The sequence below is a fragment of the Zeus faber genome, assembly GCF_960531495.2.
Source record: "Zeus faber genome assembly, chromosome: 4".
Classification (NCBI taxonomy): domain Eukaryota; kingdom Metazoa; phylum Chordata; class Actinopteri; order Zeiformes; family Zeidae; genus Zeus; species Zeus faber.
Window position 1 is genome coordinate 34,768,991 of NC_137191.1, and position 19,640 is coordinate 34,788,630.

Here is a 19,640-nt window from a genome sequence, read left to right on the forward strand (position 1 = left end):
TATTGGAAGATGAAGTTGGTGAGAAGCAACACTCAGACAATACATCTCACAGTCACAATACAGATGAAGAAAAAAAGAAAAGTACACATCGATCAAGGGAATGAAGTGCTATGATGGATCTAAATATGCCGTATAAAATTCCAGCATATGAGAAATCCACATTTATATTGCAAGGCTGTTTATTTTGTAGACAAATGCACTTTTTGAAATAGAAGAATGTCTCCTTACTTTCAACTGCTGTGGCCAAGGACTTCACCAGCAAAGCAAGTACATTTCACTTTGGCCTTATTTCGGACAGTTGCTTTTGGTTTATATATTATTTTGACTGACCTGGCTGTGAAACACTTTATCACAACGCTGATGTTGCTATTAAAATGTCTGAAGAGAAGACCAGACACACCGTGTGGAAAAGTGGATATCGATTCTTGATCAATTCGCCCTTCTGATTATATATGCACAGTATGCTCTTCATAATAGTTTTTTTGTGTGTGGAGAAAAGACTCTTTAGTGTGTTTAACTGTCTCCCCCTCTCCACACAATGCTGAAAAGGTGTGGATTTTATTTATTTTACCCTGTGCTGGCAGCACGCTGCAACAACTCTGACAACTGCTGCAACAACTCTGATAATAATAATAATAATAATAATAATAATAATAAGGAGCGTGACAACTAACCTCAATGGAAGCCGCCTGCTGCATCCCCACCCACATAGCTGGCACCACACCCACCAGAAACAGCCCTAGGCTTATGGTGTGCTGTATACGGAGTATGAGTTGATTTTTTTAATCTGGCTTTATACAAATTATTTTTAATTCGCCTCCAATAAATAAAACTATAAAAATGATTAACATCTGGAAAACATTTCTTTTTTTGTGTGTGTGGGGAAAAAGACTCTTAAGTGTGTTTAACTGTCTCCCCCTCTCCACACAATGCTGAAAAAGTTTGGATTTTATTTATTTTACCCTGTGCTGGCAGCACGCTGGACATACAACACTGAGTATTTGTTCCACTGCATCTAGCACAGAGTTAGTCTGCAAGTGGAGTTGAACGTCTCAACCTGCGATGAAACTGTTTATTCATTGTTTAATCATCAACACAACGCTAATGTTGCTATTAAAATGTCTGAAGAGAAGACCAGACACACCTGTGTGGAAAAGTGGATATCGATTCTTGATCAATTCGCCCTTCTGATTATATATGCACAGTATGCTCTTCATAATAGTTTTTTTGTGTGTGGAGAAAAGACTCTTGTGTGTTTAACTGTCTCCCCCTCTCCACACAATGCTGAAAAGGTGTGGATTTTATTTATTTTACCCTGTGCTGGCAGCACGCTGCAACAACTCTGATAATAATAATAATAATAATAATAATAATAATAATAATAATAAGGAGCGTGACAACTAACCTCAATGGAAGCCACCTGCTGCATCCCCACCCACATAGCTGGCACCACACCCACCAGAAACAGCCCTAGGCTTATGGTGTGCTGTATACGGAGTATGAGTTGATTTTTTTAATCTGGCTTTATACATATCGATTCTTGATCAATTCGCCCTTCTGATTACATATGGACAGTATGCTCTTCATAATAGTTTTTGTGTGTGTGGAGAAAAAGACTCTTAAGTGTGTTTTACTGTCTCCCCCTCTCCACACAATGCTGAAAAGGTGTGGAATTCATGCATGTACCATAAATAAACCCCCCATGACAAAAAGCACCTTTTTAAGATATGCCTTGTGTAGTAGGCAGTGGAGCAGCACGGAATGCACCGCTCACCGACCTCCTCAATCATTACATTTGTTTGAAAAACAATATTTTTATGCAATAAATACGTAAATAATTATCTCCCTTTAGACAAACAAATCCCACCACGCTCACTGCCTCGCCACTGTGCGCGCATCTGTGTCTCTGGTACATTTCTCTTGATTTGTGTTTGATATTTTGTGTGACTACAATGTTACTGGTTAATTTTATTGATGTTAAATGAATTGAATACGTTACATTACACAAACATACATGTTTTTTCCCCCCACAAATAGTAGTGTGAGAAATTGTTGGTATCCTGCCCTGAGCTTGTTTTATGTTATTCTGTCCCTTGTTGTCTATCCCTCTCTAGCTCCCTGTCTGTCTGTGTCGGGTTCCATATCCCTGCCACATGTCCCCAGTCAGCAACCTTGCCACCTGTCTTCACCTTCCTCAATCACTCCTCTTGTATTCAACCTGTTTACCGTTCACTCTGTCTGGAGCTGCTTTCACACATGCACTTCGGCCAAGTCCGGACCGCATTATCCCGACATTGTCTGGATTTACCCTTTCACACATGCAGCAAAAAACAGGAGATTGTCAGATTGTTGTGCACACGGAGGGTGTTATTTTGTTGCAAATGCTGTCTACCCGTTCCAGAAGTGCAGGATTTATTATTTACAACTAAAGTATTTTCATAAAATCATCCACTAAATGAAGTCCCATAGCAACAGGGACTTTTTTTGGAACGGTTTGGGGCTGTCCCTTAACTCAGTTGTGTTTAAAGATTTGGTTTCATAAATGGAGGAAACACACTAAAATAAATAGACAGGTACGGGAGCCAGCGCACACCGCTGCCTGGAAGAGAGACAAAAAAACCTGCTCAAATTCTGTGTTGGGTTTATGTTTTTTATATTTTCCATACAAGTAGGAAACTAAGGAAATTAAGGATTTAAATGAAGATTCTTAAGATTATATTATATATTGCTATATTATTATCTTGCCATTTTAACGACTGCCATCTTTCCTGGCGGGTAAAATAAAATAAAATAAAATCGTCTGTCATCAAAGTCAATCGATGGAGTCGATCGCCGACAGACAATTTAATTGTAAATCTGCCCAAGCCTACGCAGCAGCTACGCTCTGTGCACAAAGATCCGCAAGATGGTAAATAACTGGCACATGATCAAGACGTCATCAACACGCGTCACGCCCACTTGCTCACTGTGAATGATCCGGACAATCACCTACTCTGTTCACACATACTGCTCAATCTGCATTACCGAAGTTTGTATTCGGGTGCTGGCTGGGTGAAGTCCGGGTCAAATGATTCTGACATTTGCGTTTACACATACAGCTCCTTCGGGTAACGTTCGGATCATTTCAGGTTTACAGTGCATGTGTGAAAGCTTAGCTCAGATCGATGTGTAGTATTCTCTGTGGGTCGCACTCTGTCGTAGCCACCGTGTTGGTATTCCTGCCATCTCCCCTAGACTCTGATTCTCTGCCTGATTCCGTGGACTCTGATTTTCTGCCTGATTCCCCAGACAGGGATTCTCGGCCTGTTCTCCTCGACCCCTGTTCCCTGCCGTTGATGTTGCCTTTTGACTGTTCTCCTGGTTTTGACCCCTGCCCCTATGCAATAAACCTTTGATCCTTACTCCTGAGCCTCCGTTGAGTCCTGTATTTGAGTTCACCAGACTACATCCTGACGGAAATAGGCCTAATATCTAATTATTTTTTGGGACATTCGGACGGGGTCCTGGGTTTATTTTCTCTCATAAGGGATCCTTGGATGAAAAAAAGTTTGAGAACCCCCTGATGTAGAGAACTGATGAGGCAATCCACAATATCACATACGGAAAATACTTCTACTACTACTTGATTTCATTCAGAGAGTGTCTGAAGAAAAGTCTGTAATAAGAAGAGACACCATCCCCTGTTGTTATTTTCAACACTGAACACCTCAACCCCGGGGTAGTTGTAGCCCCGCGGCAGACAATAAAATCTCTTAAACACACTTAGGTGGGTGCGGAAATACCAGGTGAAGGTCTGGCAGGATCAGGTATAATCTGTATATTATACTGATATTTCTGGCAAGAACAGAAGACGGTTCAGTAAACATGTCATTTACACGTGTGCAATATGTCATTAAACATTATCACTGTCCAAAATAACTTTTCATTCCCTGGCATTAGATGCAGCTGTCTAAATGTATATATTGAGTTACAATCCTAAAAATGTTCATATGACTCTGTTCCAATTGACTACGTCAACACTGAAACCCAATGGATTATCCTTTTGACAGAAAGTCTACGAATCGGAAAATAAAGTTAATATTCATATTAAACTCCCGAATCAGAGGTTCAGCCATAATAATAAACACCTTTCTGGCATTTTGGTTAGATGCTCATACCAAATTTTTGTTAAGATGCAATCTCACCTCTTCATTTTTTTGTTTGTTATCTTAAGTTTTTAAACTTCACTGGGCTACAAAGTTTCCCCACACAGTGAAAGGCACAGTTCAAGTCTCAGTCAGAGTATTTGTGTGTACAACGCAGCTCAACCAAAATAAGAGTTTCAGCGCTTCTGATACAGTGAGACAAACTCACGGAGAGAAAGAGAAAGAAAGGGGAGAGGAGAGGAGAGACCAAGGGTCCAATTGTCTTTGTCTTGTCTTTGCATTCAGCACGAAAAAAAAAAAAAAAAAAAGGCCGGTGTTCGGGTTACCTGACTTTGGCGGTACGAGCTGCTTAGTTCCTAATCAGTTGCTTTAAATTTAAAACACATCAGGGGAACAGGAGATGGGGGCGGGGTTAGGGCGTGGTCCCCTGCCCTGCCTCATGGGGGTGGATAAGCAGGGTGGAGTCCAGGTCCAGGCGGAAGGCTGGGTACAGCGGCTGGGAGAAGGGGCCACGGAAGGTATGCAGCAGGGCCAGCGTGTCCGACACGCTGTAGAAGGACAGCTCCCCCTTCTGGCGCTCCAGGAAGACGCCGATCCGCGGGCACGGCGGCACCGCCACCGTGGTCTTGCGGTTGTCGTGCCAGGCGGCGTAGCCTGTGTGCGTGCACCGCAGTCGCCACGAGTTCTCGTTGCGGCCAAGAAGACAGGGCTTGCCGCCGCCCTTGCGGCCGATGCCGCGGTACGTGACGCCAATGTCCACCCAGCCCCCCCCGCGCCACTCCACCTCCCAGTAGCTGGCCCCGCCGAACTGGCCCTCACGGCACAGGACCTGGGCCACCGAGTCAAAGCGCTGCGGGTGTGCCGGGTAGGACTGCGGCTCCTCACCGCAGTGGGCGCCCACAAGGGGGCCCTCCAGCAGGACCAGGGTGGGGTGGGCCGTGTCGAGGTCCAGGGACAGACGAGAGGAGCCTGGGTGGGGAATAGCGAGGGAACAAGAAGGAGGGTGGAGGGATATTTGTATTTATTTATTTATTTATATACCCATATCAGTCCCACAACAGGGAAATTTGCAATTTCTCCGCATTTACCATCCTAGTATCTGACGTAGCTAGGAGCAGTGGGCTGCCATGTAGAGGCGCCCAGGCAGCAGTTAAGGGGGTAAAGTGTCTTGCTCCAGGACACATCAGCAGGCCACCGGGATATATGAGGCTGACAGGCAGAGACGGAGCGAGGTGGTGGAGTGTGACGGTTAAAGGATGGATTTTAAAAACTCAGGCCTTATAATAGGCCTGGAAACTATTAATTTTAATCATGGTTTATTTCGTTTTTTGCACTTTCGCGAGTCACTCCTTTTGGGTGCATCCGCACGAAGGTAAGAGACTAGAAAACAGGAAGTTGTGTCGCTTACTACTGAAAACTTGCTGTAGCCAATGTTACACTGGACGTAATGAGCCAATTTTTTAAAAGGAGATTTGAAATTGATTTTCATAAGAAACTACTCTACCTATACTCGACCTCCGTCAAAGTATTTCTTATTTTACGTTTATTTACATCCATGGCTAAACATTTCCCAGGACATGTGTCTTTTTTGATTAACTGTTAATTATTTACATTTGAATCAATCTCAAAAAATATTTTTTTTTCAAGTGCATGGGAACCTGATGTTCATTCACCGTTATTGGGCAATGGAAATGTCTAAACAGACAGACAGGCGGACAGACAGACTGACATTTGCAGGGGAGTCGTAAGACAACACACACCAATCCTGACGCGGGACACGACGCCCTGTCAGCGACACCAAGTTGTGGAAGCTTCCAGGCGTCACAAACAAACACAGGTCAATGGCCGTCAATCATTGATGACGACCTCACAGCAGATCGGGGGTGCGGTCACTTACATCTGAGGAAGGCCGCTCTCATCCTCTGGTCCACTGGCTGCAAAGCCAGGGCAGAGAGGGGGAACGAGAGAGGCACTGCTGAAGGAGAGCAAAAGAGCGAGAGAGAATCACACACACACACACACACACACACACACACACACACACACACACACACACACACACACACACACACACACACACACACACACACACACACACACACACACACACACACACACACACACACACTTCAACAAGTAAGCAAAATCGAACAGAACAGAGAGGAATAGAAGAGAATAGAACCACGCCACTCAAAGTCCTCATTGAAACATGAACCTGGATGGGGGCCACATCATGTCCCTCAGTCTCAATAATTCATGTCCAAGTGTCCCGCTCAGTGTTAAACGGCGTGTCACAACCAGTGTGTGTGTGTGTGTGTGTGTGTGTGTGTGTGTGGTGCTTCTCACGCTCACCTTTCACACACTCTCCTCCGGACGTGTTGTTCTCAGTCACTGAGAAACAAGAGCAAGCAAACATGTTAGCCGTCTGTCACTGTCTGTCTGCCTGCTAATCTGTCTGTCCCTCCCTCCCTCCCTCCCTCCCTCCGCCGACCTGCTCGGTTGATCTTCTCCACCTCCTCTCTGGAAACCTCCTCCATTCGACTCCTGAAGTGACCCAGAGCCTTCCTGGCGGCGCTGAAGGCCTCGGTGGGCAGACCGGGAGCTCTGCTGCGTCGGCCGGTGGCCAGCGGGACGCAAAGCAGGGGCGCCGTCTGCCGGTTGAAGAGACATCCAATCCAGTAGCCCGTTTACATCTGGCCTCATCGTGCGTCTTTGGTGATCCGATCACAAGTGGACAGCTCTAACGCCAGGTGTAAACTCACCCAAAGCGCCCTCAATGCGGTTTGAGATCCAATCGCTCAGACCCCATTCGGAGGTGGTCTGGGCCACATTCTTTTAGCAGTGTAAACTCCAATGTGTCCTGTGCACGATTCATTATTTACAAGTAAAAGTATTTACACAAAAACATTCACTTTCTACTAAATTAAGTCCCATAGCAACAGAAAGCAATGGAGAGACGTGCGTTACGCGGCACGGGACATGCGGGGGATGTTTTTTTTGTAGCGGGACAGTCCTTTAACTCAGGTGTGTTTAAAAGATTTGTTTCATACAAGTAGGAAACAAAAAAAAAATAAACATATTAAAATAACAACACAGGAAAACTGGTACGGGAACCGGCCCGGCACGCACGGCACCGCTGTCTGGAGGAGAAGAAAAACTCCCCTCCAATTCAGAGTGAGGTTTACTGTTTTAGATTTTCCATACAATTAAGAAACTACGGAAACAAAATAAATCTGATTTGCATATAGAGCAGGGAAGTGGTTACTCGAGACCCATGTGGAGACGCATGTTCACGCCTGGTGTGAACAGACGTACTTGGAGCTGTCCACTTGTGATCGGATCACACCAGAGATGCATGTTAATGCCAGGTGTAACAGGGCATCAGAGATGAGAACTTTGCCAGCTCTCTCGCTCTGCTCCTCCCACAACTCCTCCACCCTGTCCTCTTCCCTCCTCTCCTCCCCCACTTCTACTCAACCCCTTCTCTCATCATCCTCTTCCTCCTCTCCTCCCTCCTCTACTCCTCGATCCTGTCCTCCTCTATCTTGTCATCCTCCTCTTCTCCTCCCTCCTGTCTCCTACTTTTCTAGATCTCCATCCTCTAACCCCTCTCCTCTCTCTCCCCTCTACTCATCCATCCTGTCCTCCTCTCCTCTGCCTCCTCTACTCTTTCATCCTGTCCTCATCTCTTCTCCTCCATCTTGTCATCCTCCTCTTCTCCTCTCCTCCCTCCTGTCTCCTACTCTTCTAGATCTCCATCCTCCAACCCCTCTCTCCTCTCTCCCGTCCTTTTTCCTCCTTCCTTGTGTCTCCTCCCCCCGCCTCACCCGCAGGAAGTGGGCGTTGTCCTCCGTCTGCAGCAGCAAGCTGATCTCCTCATCTCTCCTTCTCAGATCTTCCAAATCTTTCTGCAGCGACTCCATGTCTCTTTCAACGCGTCCCACCACCGCCTTCTCCCTGGCCTCCAGCCTGGCTTGAACCTGCAGCACACCAGACAGATGGATAGACGGATAGGCAAGTAGACAGATAGAAGTGTACATCAGAGCAAATAGGCAGTAATAAATACATGAATAAAAAAATTGAAACAATTTTTTTTTACAAAATCGACACTCGGGTTATAAGCAGAGTGGATATGAAAAACAGTGTCAGTGACAGTGTCAAAGTGGAACAGTGGGTGAAACACATTCTTAGAGAGGAGCAATGATCTGCTCAGCCAGTATTGGTTGTTCAGTCAAATCAAACTCCCTCGCTTGGCAGTATGCCACCCAGCCCCGCTCCTCATTCAGAAAGGCTCTTCATTACGGAGCGTTGAACACAGATGTGTCTGACCTCCGCCTTGGTCTTCTCCAGGCGGAGTGCTATGTCAGCGAACAGAGCCTCGCTGTCCTCCACAACGGCACACCCCGACACCTGGAACACACAGACAGAACTGAAGAGTCGGCTGGAATAGATAAGGTGGTGAAACCCGTGAGTGTTCGCTTTTATACTTTTTTAAAACGTGAAGCTGTTCCTTTTAATTCCACCAAAAAACTTTATGAACAATTTGAAAACTTTAGAACTCAATTCAGGTGGTCTGTTGGGTGGGTAGAGATGGAAAGAATGTAAGGATGAATGGATGGACGAAGGGACGGATGAAAGAAGAACGTTTGGCTAGATGGATGCTGAGTGCTGAAAGAATGAATGGATAGATAAACAGTGAAATTAAAAAAGGTGTGTGTGTGTGTGTGTGTGTGTGTGTGTGTGTGTGTGTGTGTGTGTTACACACCTTGAGGGACTCCAGGCTTTGCTGAAACTCCTCCAACTCTCTCTCTCCACTCCGAATCCTCCCCTGAACGAGCCTCTGACACTGCTCCAGCTGAAGCTGACAGACAAAGAGAGAGAGGGAGAGGAAGGGGGAGGGGGAGGTGGGTACGACAAGATAAGATAAAACTTTAGTAATCCCCGTGGGTAAATTCAGCAACCGTCCACTGTACCAAGTCCTAGGAATAAAAATACAAAATAGGACCCTGGCGCAAAGTCCTGTTGTACACTCCTTATCAACCTCAGATCCACATGGAGGAAAATAAAAGCACCATAGTGCATATTTTGGCAAACTCCATTCCTTATATCAGATATTTACACATCGGTTACATTAGCAGCAAAAAACCCCCCCCAAAAAAACAACAAAAAAAAAACAAAAACATTGCAAGTCAAGAAAGGGATAAGAAGTAAGATGGAGATTAAATAAAATAAAATATCAAATAAGAACAAACGTGACATGTCCACATCTAACCAGGAGTAGCACTCTGCCAACTAGTAGGCACTTTTATATATTTCGTAATTATAACAAATAAAAATTCTTGAGAGTCCAATCCTGTGCTAATCGAGTTGTGCATGGTATGTAAGATTGTGCACACCGCTGTCTCTCAATGCCATACAACATATTTCATCCAGGTGAGGGATATTCACAGCTATTCCACCAAGGACCACCAGTTCCACTGACTTTGTTCCTCCCAGGTAACCTGGGGAAGGAAACGTTTTTGTACATGGCAGTAAATCTGTGGAACAGGTGACCAGGAAATATTAAAAACAAGCAGCTTGGGGGGTTTCAAGTTGACACGTAAGAATTGGCTCAGAGGTCATTTATAGGAGGACATTTTCCCTGGTAATAGGGTGTCTATATTTTGTGTTAATAGGGTTCTATATTTTATTTTCTTGGTTTGCTTTGATGTAGTTTATTTTGATTATTATGAACAGACCCACACTGGTATATAATCTGCTGAGGAGGCTGTGACGTAATGTTGATATTTTGATGTATTTATCTCTGATGTACATTGTTATAGTTAGGTATATGAACTGAGTGGCGGGTACAGGGCCAGACATTGTCCAAAGACACACTGAGGTAGTGACTGATGTTAATACTGTGAAGAACTTGCTGAGTCAGTGTGTTGTATTATTGTTTTAAGAAATATTGCGTGTCATTCAGAATATCCTTAGATTGTGTGTCATTCTTGCCTTGTAATATTTGCAGCCTTGACCCCTCCCCTGCAGTGCTTAAGTAACTGTTTTTAAAATGAAATTGTCTAATAAAATCAATCAATCAATTATTTTTTTCCCCACTTCAAACACTGGTTATAATGAACAACTATAATAACAACAACATGAAGTAGAGTACAGGATAGTATGACATAATATATGATATGATAATAAAATAGGCCATTCAAATAAAAATGTCCATGTGGAGTTTGGACCTCACGGAGCCTACTTCTCCCCCACTACCTGTCTGCTAGCCCTCTGGCTGTCCCCGGGGTGCAGCTCCTCTCGGTCGGCCTCGCACAGCAGACAGTCTCCGCTCCACTCCGCCTCCGCTGCACCCCCGCCGCCCTCCGGCTCCAGGCCGAGGCGGTGCTGGGCGCACAGCCGCTCGGCGGGGCACTCCACGGCGGGCACCATCTTGTGCCGGCGCAGCGTGCCCACCTCCCGGTGCGGCGCGACGTGGACCTCACAGAACGAGGCCAGGCACACCAGGCACGATTTGGCCGCCTTCAGCCGGCTCTCCGCCGGGCAGAAGTCGCAGGGCACGTCGCCCGCCCCGCCGAGGTAGAGCTCCGACGGCGCGGCGGACCAGGCGGCGACGTCGCTCCGCTTCAGCGTGTCCAGCACTTCGGCCAGCACCGTGTTGCGCCGCAGCACCGGCCGCGGGCTGAAGGTGTCCCGGCACTGCGGGCATCTGAGCGGGGCCGGCTCCTGGACCTGGTCCCAGTAGCCGCTGATGCACGACATGCAGTAGGTGTGTCCGCAGGGGATGGATACCGGGTCCCGCAGCAGGTCCAGGCAGACCGGGCAGCGGAGCTGGCTCTCGGTCACTGAGATGTTGGCCTGGGCCATGTCCGCCCTCAGAGTCCGTTGCGCCGTCGGGACGTGTTTCCGGCTCCAGCCCCGCCCGCGAGAGGGTGCGCTCCTACGGAGAGCACTGAGGGTTAAAAGGCGCCTTTTCTTAGCGCGTTTTAGCTGGACCGTATTACACCGGTACTCCTCACTCAGCGACCGAGTTGCGTGAATTGGTCGATAAGCGAGGACCCGTGTTATTTCACGGTAAGGGGGCGTGGCTGATATGTAGTATATATAGTGTATACAGTGTATATAGTATATATAGTATAAATAGTGTATACAGTGTATATGAATATATGGTATATATACTATATTTAGTGTATGGTAAGATGGTAGAACAGTTTGTACTCCTGGCCTTACTCCCCTTCCACCTGGTCTCTTGTACACATAGTACATCTACCTTCCGTCTCTCCATCATGTCAGCCAGCCTCGACCCTTCATAGTGCCAATGTTCAAAGCTCCTACTCTCGACTCTACTCTCCTGCCCTTCTTCCTCTCCTGCTGTCTCCGGACACGCCTTCCCCCTCTTCTTCTTCTTCTTCTTCTTCTTCTTCTTCTTCTTCTTCTTCTTCTTCCGCAGACAGTCGCACAATTTCCGCTGGCACCCTGTTGGTTAACGGCACCAGTGGCGGTCCTTGTTAACCCGGGCCTCGACCGATCCCGTATGGAAATCAGATTTGTTGTCCGCATGTTTGATTTGGCATATGGTCTTTTACGCCGGATGCCCTTCCCGACGCAACCCGCCACTGATGATACACGGGCTTGTGCGCCGCCAGTGGCTAGATTAGCTAGATTGGGTAAATTGGGTTTGGCTAGATTCATTTTTTGCAATGAACCATTAAAGGTTATTTGTTTCCAGCTCAGGATAATGTGGTTATTATTGTTTGGCAACAGCTAAATGAGGAGGTGTGCAAAAGTCCTGCGATTGAGCGCAGCCTTTGTGCACCATCCACAGACAAATGGGCTTGTCGAAAAACAAAATGGAACAATACAGAGGTAACAGCCCTGCAATTATATTACTTTTACTTATTACTTTTACCCGTATATCGTTTTTGATGTAATGTTTAATAGATTTATGATAACATGAACTGAAAATGTATTTGCAGCAAGGTGGCCTACCTATTTACAGTATGTGATAATACTTTCCACGGCACTGTGCAAACTTGTAAACCAACGTCCGGAGAGTGTGGATATGTATCTGGGTGCCGTGATGTTAAGGCTGAGCACACGCTAAACACACGCCACCGCAAAGTTCTCCCCGTTCTTCCTCCTGTTTAGGATGGAGGCCCGCCTCCCGATTGAGGTTCTGGAGGATTACAAGGTTGGGTGTGTGTAGAACATCTACAGTTAATCCACAGTTTGAATAACAAATTGGAAAAAAATATAGCTCATTGAGAATCAGTTTCCACATTTATTAGACAACATACTATAAATAAGTAATATGCACACAATATCGATATTTTGTGGCCAAGGAAAAGTCGGTTTCTGAGGAGAAGGCAAGTGTCCATTTAAATCTTTGAAGAGGACCTAATTTATTTTGTTTACATTGCTGGAAATATTTAGTAATTTTAGTTAGATATACTGGACAGCATTTTATTAGATTTTTTTTTCTGCCTTCATGTTTTTTCATCGATAGGGTGGGTGCGGTATCATTTTCCGTATTTACTTTCTACCAACATTAGTTATTGGTATTTAAGGTTGTAATCGCTACGGGATGACTAGGCCATTTAAAGGTGGGACTCCATTTTCACTCATGTGCATGAAAATATAACAGCAGCTCAAAGCGAATACAAGATTCCCAAAATTGCGAAACAGGTGGGTTTTCACGTCAGAGACCAGGTGCAACAAAGGAAGGGTGGGAAGCTGGACAGAAACTGGACTGGTCCCTTTACAATACTGGTAAAGGTTTGGTACATATTTAGTTTACAAGTCCTTTCTTAGCCTGCTGCCCTCTTACCTTTGTGGGTATATCTCACTCAAAACTAGTAACTATTGTTTGGGCTCAAATGGCAAATTTCATTGTAACTTGTACTTGCTTCCTCAGCTAGATCCGTTCCCTCCTGTCTGTCTTCTTAGGAATATGATGCTGTGAGTTGCTACTGTCGGTTTTGTTTTATGTGTTTTTAATGTTTGCTTGTATGTCACTGACTTTCGGTGGCTCAATGCCAGAACAGTGAATGATGCCCATCTTCGGCTGCACCAGGCAGACACCCTCCCTGCTCTTAGTGGGAATGCCTTATTTTTGACTTTAGACCTCACGTCAGGATTCTATAATGTCCCTATACATGAGGAGGACAGGAAATTCTCAGCCTTTTCATCTCTTTTTGGGCTTCATGATTACAATCGCATGTGCATGATATTGTCCATATTTGGGGATGAGAACTTCACAAGTTTCTTGTGCTTTTTGGATGATCTCATGGTTTTTGCGCCCAGAGCACTCGACTGCCTACGGATGGTGTTCTCTCGCCCTGCCGCCAAAAACCTGAAGCTGACACCTAAAGAATTGCAAGTTCCTTGGGCACATTATATGTTGGAATGGTGTTCAGACAGACCTTGAGAAAGTGTGAGCCATTAATAATGTCCAGGAATCTGACCTCATGGAGCTTGATGGGAAAACACCATGTGCCAAGAAAATCAGGTCCTACCCAAAACATTGGTTAGAATTCCTTGCATTAAAGTGGGCGGTTTGTGGAAAGTTTAGCCACTGGCTGAAAGGTGGCCACTTACAGTAACTGCTTGGAAAGACAATAACCCATTGACATACATACTGAGGAAGGCCAGACTTGATGCGTGTGAGCAGCATTAAGTAGCCAAGCTTGCGGCTTACAGCTTTGATCTCAACTATGTCGCTGGCACGAAGAATGTGGTTGCTGACACATTGATTAGAGAGCAGTTTGTGCAGTCCTGCATCAGCCACCGCCTCGTTACAGGGTCCTATGTGTCTCTTCTCAAGCAAGTCAGGGGTGTAGGTGATGAGACGGTGCAAGATGCATTCAGGTGCACTACCAGCTGTCAGATTGTGTCAACACCAAAGTCGCCTGAGAGTGGAGACCAGGAGCTGCCTGACGAAGATGCTGTGGAGGTGTCTGACCCTTCGATACAGAGCTCCATTTCCTCTCAGGAGATTTCCGCCATCTTGGACGTTCACTGCAAGGGTGGCCGAAGCAGAGTGATGGGAACAGGAGAAGCAATCACTCAGCTTCATCTGGAAGATCAGACCTCTGCTCTCCCTCAGAGTAAGCTTCTAAGTTAGCAGGAACAAGATAGTACAATAAGTAGAGTCCTGTACTATGTACGAAGACATCAGAGACCTATCAGACGTGAGCGTATGACTGAACCTCAAAGTGTGGTGAAACTCCTTAAACATTGGAAGTCCTCCATCCGTGATGGTCTACTGTATAAGGAGAAGAGAGATCATCAAATGAACAAGAAAATCTTCCAGCTCATTGTTTCTGACTCACTGAAGCACCAGGTTCTTCGTGGTCTCCATGTTATGGCGGGTCATCGGGGCCGCACCCGCACTCTTTCCTTGGCAAGGCAGAGATTCATTTGGAATGGGATGGAGCGAGACATTGAGAACCATGTAAGGAACTGTCACCGCTGGATTTTGGGAAAGACACCTGAACCTCATGCTTGTCCCACACTAGAAACCATTCACACTACAGAACCAATGGAATTGGTTTGCATTGATTCAGCAACTGGTTTGTTTATTTCTCACCTCAAATTTGTTCAGAAACAGATTTTAGTGTACTGATAAGGTGAAATCAGTGAAAGTTTACAGAGAAATACAATATAATTCTTAATATGGAGTATAGCCCAAACCCCACTGGCTCACAGAGCTAGGGGCCTCATGAGGGTGGCTCCTCCCACTGAAACAGCCAGTTTTCAGACAGGGTGGATTGGCTGCATGTTAGAATGGTGCCAATGCATAATCTGATTGGTATTTTCTGCTGTATTTTCTGATCTCTCTAACAGAAATATCTTTGTATTCTCTGTATCTTTCCGTATTCTTTGGAAATCATTTTAACTCTCGATAACTTAAACCATTCATTTTGAGTTTGATCTCTCTCTTGTTACTTTTCTTAAACGACAATAATGAAGTGACAATACTAAGACCCATTAAGTGCATGGAAATAATAGTTTGACGTTTTGCTGAAGGCAGAGCACAACAAAGGGAGGAGGGTGAATTTGGAGGGGGAGTGTCTGAGGTTAAAGGAATGTGAAAGAGGGTTGGTGAAGGGTTTGGTGCTGTATAAAACCTCCATTGCATCCCAAACTGGTTATACGAAGCTCTCTCATACTCGCAGTCATACATTTTCATACTTCCACTCGATCTTTTTGACTCCCCACAAGTCAGCAGAGGTGAGTTAAAACACTCAAATGTATGATGTTTTCTTGTGTTCATTACTAACTTAATAGTATATATGTAGCTTAAATGCCTAAAGTGCAAAGTACATTTCAGGTTTTAAAAAGTGTGTTTGTTCCAGACTGGCCTGCATGCCTGCCTATTGGTGTGTCCAACATGCACACACCTCGGCAGGAATGCATGCTTGTGGTGAAGAGGAAAACACTCTAACGACTGTTTGTGTCCCTCTGTTCTTCCCGTCCTCTCATCAAGCCTCAGTCATGACATCACTCGAACAAAGCATCATGGGCATCATCACAGCTTTCCATGAGTACGCTTCCGTGGAGGGGGACAAAGAAACAATGAGCCGGACGGAGCTCACACAGCTGCTGAAGACCGAATCAGTAGTGGTAGGGGGTTTAATTCTTCTCCACTTAAAATGGTTTCCCAACGTAGGGAATAGTTACTAGTATATATGGAGCAGTGCAACACGTTGGTCTCGCCCATGTTGTTTTATTTGATGAATGATATGAGTTTTGTGTGATCAGCATGGAGGGGAATGAACAGCCTGCAGCATGATTTATATATCACCATTCACTTATAAACATAATCCACTGAGTCAAATAAAATACGGTCATTTATTGAAGTTTTTCTAAGTGACACATTTTGATATTTTCATTGTGCAGAATTTACCCGATTCAACCTCCACAAGCTTCGATCATCCATCATATAAATGACTAGGCCTGCATGCAAGATGAACATGTGCATGGTGTCAATAATCTCTTTATATGTTACACCTATATATCATTTTTTGTTTTGTTTTGTTCCTAAACATCTCTACAACAGCAAGACGAAAGAATACAAGGTTTGTTGTGCACATCTTTGGACATATCCGGAGATCACCAGGTGGACTTCCAGGAGTTTCTCCAACTGGTCAAGCTGATCGCTGTCCTATTTCACAACGACCGTACTGCGGCGGAATGTAAGAAATAGGGAAATGGCGACCCCTTGTGGCCATCATACAAAATGCAGAGAGGGAGAACAGCTGTCCCCTGATTGGCTGGAAATACACACATCTCAATAACCGGTGGATGACATTATGACGTCATAACTCCATACACTAAGGCTGTGCTATGGCATCAAAGAAGCAAAATAAAATTTATTTCGCTCAATCCACTTAATTGCAGTGTTTAATGACGTCATACACTTTATCACTCATTAATGTAATATTTAGTTTTAGGTAGGTTAGGAATGAAAGTAAAAAGGCCCAAGCCTCGCCGTATCCCAATAGTAGAAAATGTTAAACCGTGGAGTTAATTATTCCCATTAGATGACATGGGGAAACGTAGTTCACTTACCGAGACGCTGAACAGTGCTGAATGACGCAGATCAATTGTTTGCTTTAAAGCGAGCGTCCAGATGTATATAATTCATCCATATTCCATGTGATGTGAAGCCACAATGTGAAAAAGTTTTGATAGAATTCAACCTTTAAATATTACGTGTTTTATAGACACACTGAGACAACGTTGTGGAGGGAGAAGATTAAGCAACTGGTTTGTTTATTTCTCACCTCAAATTTGTTCAGAAACAGATTTAGTGTACTGATAAGGTGAAATCAATGAAAATTTACAGAGAAATACAATATAATACAGAATCCAGTGTATAGCTCAAAAATAAGTAGGGGAGTGCTCATGCTGAAGATATTTTGACTGTATCATCCTTTATTTGCCATGTCCATGGTGTTGTATGTTCTTTTATAATTCTTCAAAAAATAATTATATCGCGAGGAAAAACCATTTGATATTGACGAAAATCAAATGTGTCCACAGCTGCTCTAAATGTAATACTTTCGATACCGGAAATAACTGTGTTTACCAGAAAATAACTGGAAAATACCTGAGAAACTGAGAGCAATTTGTGTTTGAAACGACAAAATAGGTGGCTCAAATGCAGTAAGTGCAAAGTACATTCCACTTTTTAAAATATGTGCTTTTACAGACCGCTCTGCATGCCCTATTGCATTGCACACACCTAGGCAGGAATGCATGGTTGTGGTGATGAGGAAAACACTCGAACAACTGTTTGTGACCCTCTGTTCTTCCCGTCCTCTCATCAAGCCTCCAGCATGACATCAATCCAACAAAGCATCAGGGCCCTCATCACAGCTTTCCAGGAGCACGCTTCCAAGGACAGAGACAGCGAAACACTGAACAAGCAAGAATTCAAGGAACTGATTGAGGCCGAATTTTCATTGGTAGGTGGTTTAATTCCTCTCCACTTAAAACGGTTTCCAAACGTAGGGAAGAGTTTATAGTACATATAGAGAGAGCAGGGCAACATGTTGGTCTCGCCCATGTGTGTTGTTTTATTTGATGAATGATATGAGTTGATATGATTTTTTTATATGATTTATATATCACCATTCATGTTTAAACATAATACACTGAGTCATATAAAATATGATAGTTTATTGAAGTTTTTCCAGGTGACACATTTTGATATTTTCATAGTGGCCAATTTACCCGATCCAACCTCCACAAGCTTCCATCACCCATCATATAAATGACTAGTCTTGCATGCAAGATGAACATGTGCATTGTGTCAATAATCTTTTTATATGTTACGCCTAAATATCATTTTTTGTATTGTTTTGTTTCCAAACATCTCAACAACAGACCTCGGGATGGCTTGAGCAGGCTTTCGGGTCTCTGGACAGCAACTGTAATAACAGGATAACCTTCCACGAGTTTCTCAACCTGGTTGAGTTTCTCTGTCTCCTTAAGTACGACTAGTTGGCTTGAGAGAAACAGGGAAATGGGGAAATGGCGACCCCGTGTGGCCATTATACGAAATGCAGAGCGAGAGAGAACGGCTCTCCTCTGATTGGCTGGAAAGACACGCGTCTCAATAACCGGTGAATCGCTTTTTTGACGTCATAACTCGCTATACTGAGGATGTGCTATGGCTGCAAAGGAAAAAATTAAATGTATTTATCAAACATATTTTTCGCTCAACCCACTTTATTGCAGTGTTTTGTCTTTTTCTTTTTTTAATAAATGATATACTTTCTTCTGCACACACCATGTGTAGCCGTACATGGCTATACAGCGAGCTAAACACTCTTCCAATAAGTACCTGGAGACAGAAGCTCACTTTTGGTCTCTTTAATAATAGCAGTGTAAAACTGTGGAACAGTACAGAGTTATGCAGATGTAAATCACCTGTATACGTTGTCATAGCTCCTACACTGTTTGCATACACAAATAACATGAATGAACTCACTGATTGTGCTTTCTCAAGGGCAATGACGAGGCTGATGGAAGAGATGTTAGTCTGGGTCTGAGGCTTGATCAGATTGACTGCGTCTGTCTCTGTCTGACCATCCTATCTGCCTGTGTTCTGATGTCATACGATCATCACAATGTTATTGTAACAATATATCTAAATCTATGTAATCACATAAACATATGTGCACACAGAAAATGAAGAACACAACCTCAAATACACTAGGAACCACTTGAAGTGGCAGCGGACAACCGAATTGTAGCCGCAGCTGACTTCCAACTGCTTACCAGCGCTTCTGCTTCTCCCAGTCATGTCAGCAGGCGGTCGGTCGGTCGTTTTTCTGACACCCCTAATGTCAGGGACCCCTGTCCCTGACTAATACAAGGCCCAGAACCAAATATCTAATGGATTCGCATCCATAATATGTCCCTGGTGCACAATAATGAAAAAAAATGTTGATAGGATCGATTCGATTAGACGGAAAGTTATTAGTTGCCCCGTCTAAGCTTAAAAAGCTGTGCAAAGAACTTAAGGACAATTCTGGCCACAGCCAGTGGGATATGGATTGGTTTTATGGCCTGGCAGGACAATGAAGCGGCATCATCACTTAATTCTAAATCATTCTCTGCATTGTCCGAGTTGTCTTAATGCTCATCAGGTGTTGGGTGACTTTGCTGGCTCAAGGTTTCATTATGCTCAGCAGAGCAGGACTTCTACGCTTTTTGATTCCCTGTCTGTCTGTCTTTGGCTCCCTCTGTCTGCTCTGGGTTATCTGTCTCTATCTCCCTCTATCCCTCTCTAGCTCCCTCTGCCTGCCTCTAGATCCCTTTGTTCCTCTCTGGCTCCTTCTGCCTGTGTCTGGTGTCATGTCACATCCCTCTCACTGCACACCTGTCCCGAGTTGGTAATCTCACCGCCTGTCTCCACCTTCCTCGTCACTCCTTCGGTATTTTACCGGGTCTCATTCACTCTGTCAGGGTCAGATCGTTGCA

At 44.6% G+C, this 19,640-nt stretch overlaps 2 protein-coding genes across 3 annotated transcripts; one reads left to right on the forward strand and one right to left on the reverse strand.

The window, feature by feature from the left end:
* On the reverse strand, nt 1-11,012 carry LOC307229695 (E3 ubiquitin/ISG15 ligase TRIM25-like; the record flags this gene model as incomplete). 2 transcript variants are annotated; one of them, XM_079999739.1, is made up of 8 exons in its annotated part: nt 1-5,114; nt 6,043-6,117; nt 6,498-6,536; nt 6,637-6,796; nt 7,973-8,125; nt 8,475-8,555; nt 8,911-9,006; nt 10,404-11,012. In XM_079999739.1, the coding sequence occupies 8 exons, from the start codon at nt 11,010-11,012 to the stop codon at nt 4,558-4,560; spliced, it is 1,770 nt and encodes a 589-aa protein (XP_079855865.1). In that variant the 3' UTR covers nt 1-4,557. The 2 variants fall into 2 exon arrangements, with proteins under 2 accessions (XP_079855865.1, XP_079855864.1); XM_079999738.1 differs by having other exon boundaries at nt 6,043-6,120.
* Nucleotides 11,013-15,291: 4,279 nt separating this feature from the next.
* Nucleotides 15,292-18,365, forward strand: LOC307229670 (protein S100-A11-like). The gene is made up of 5 exons (XM_079999706.1): nt 15,292-15,377; nt 15,634-15,770; nt 16,207-16,342; nt 17,481-17,617; nt 18,039-18,365. Exons 2-5 carry the CDS (start codon nt 15,642-15,644, stop codon nt 18,153-18,155), a joined length of 519 nt encoding a protein of 172 aa, XP_079855832.1. The 5' UTR covers nt 15,292-15,377; nt 15,634-15,641; the 3' UTR covers nt 18,156-18,365.
* The last annotated feature ends 1,275 nt before the right edge of the window (nt 18,366-19,640 follow it).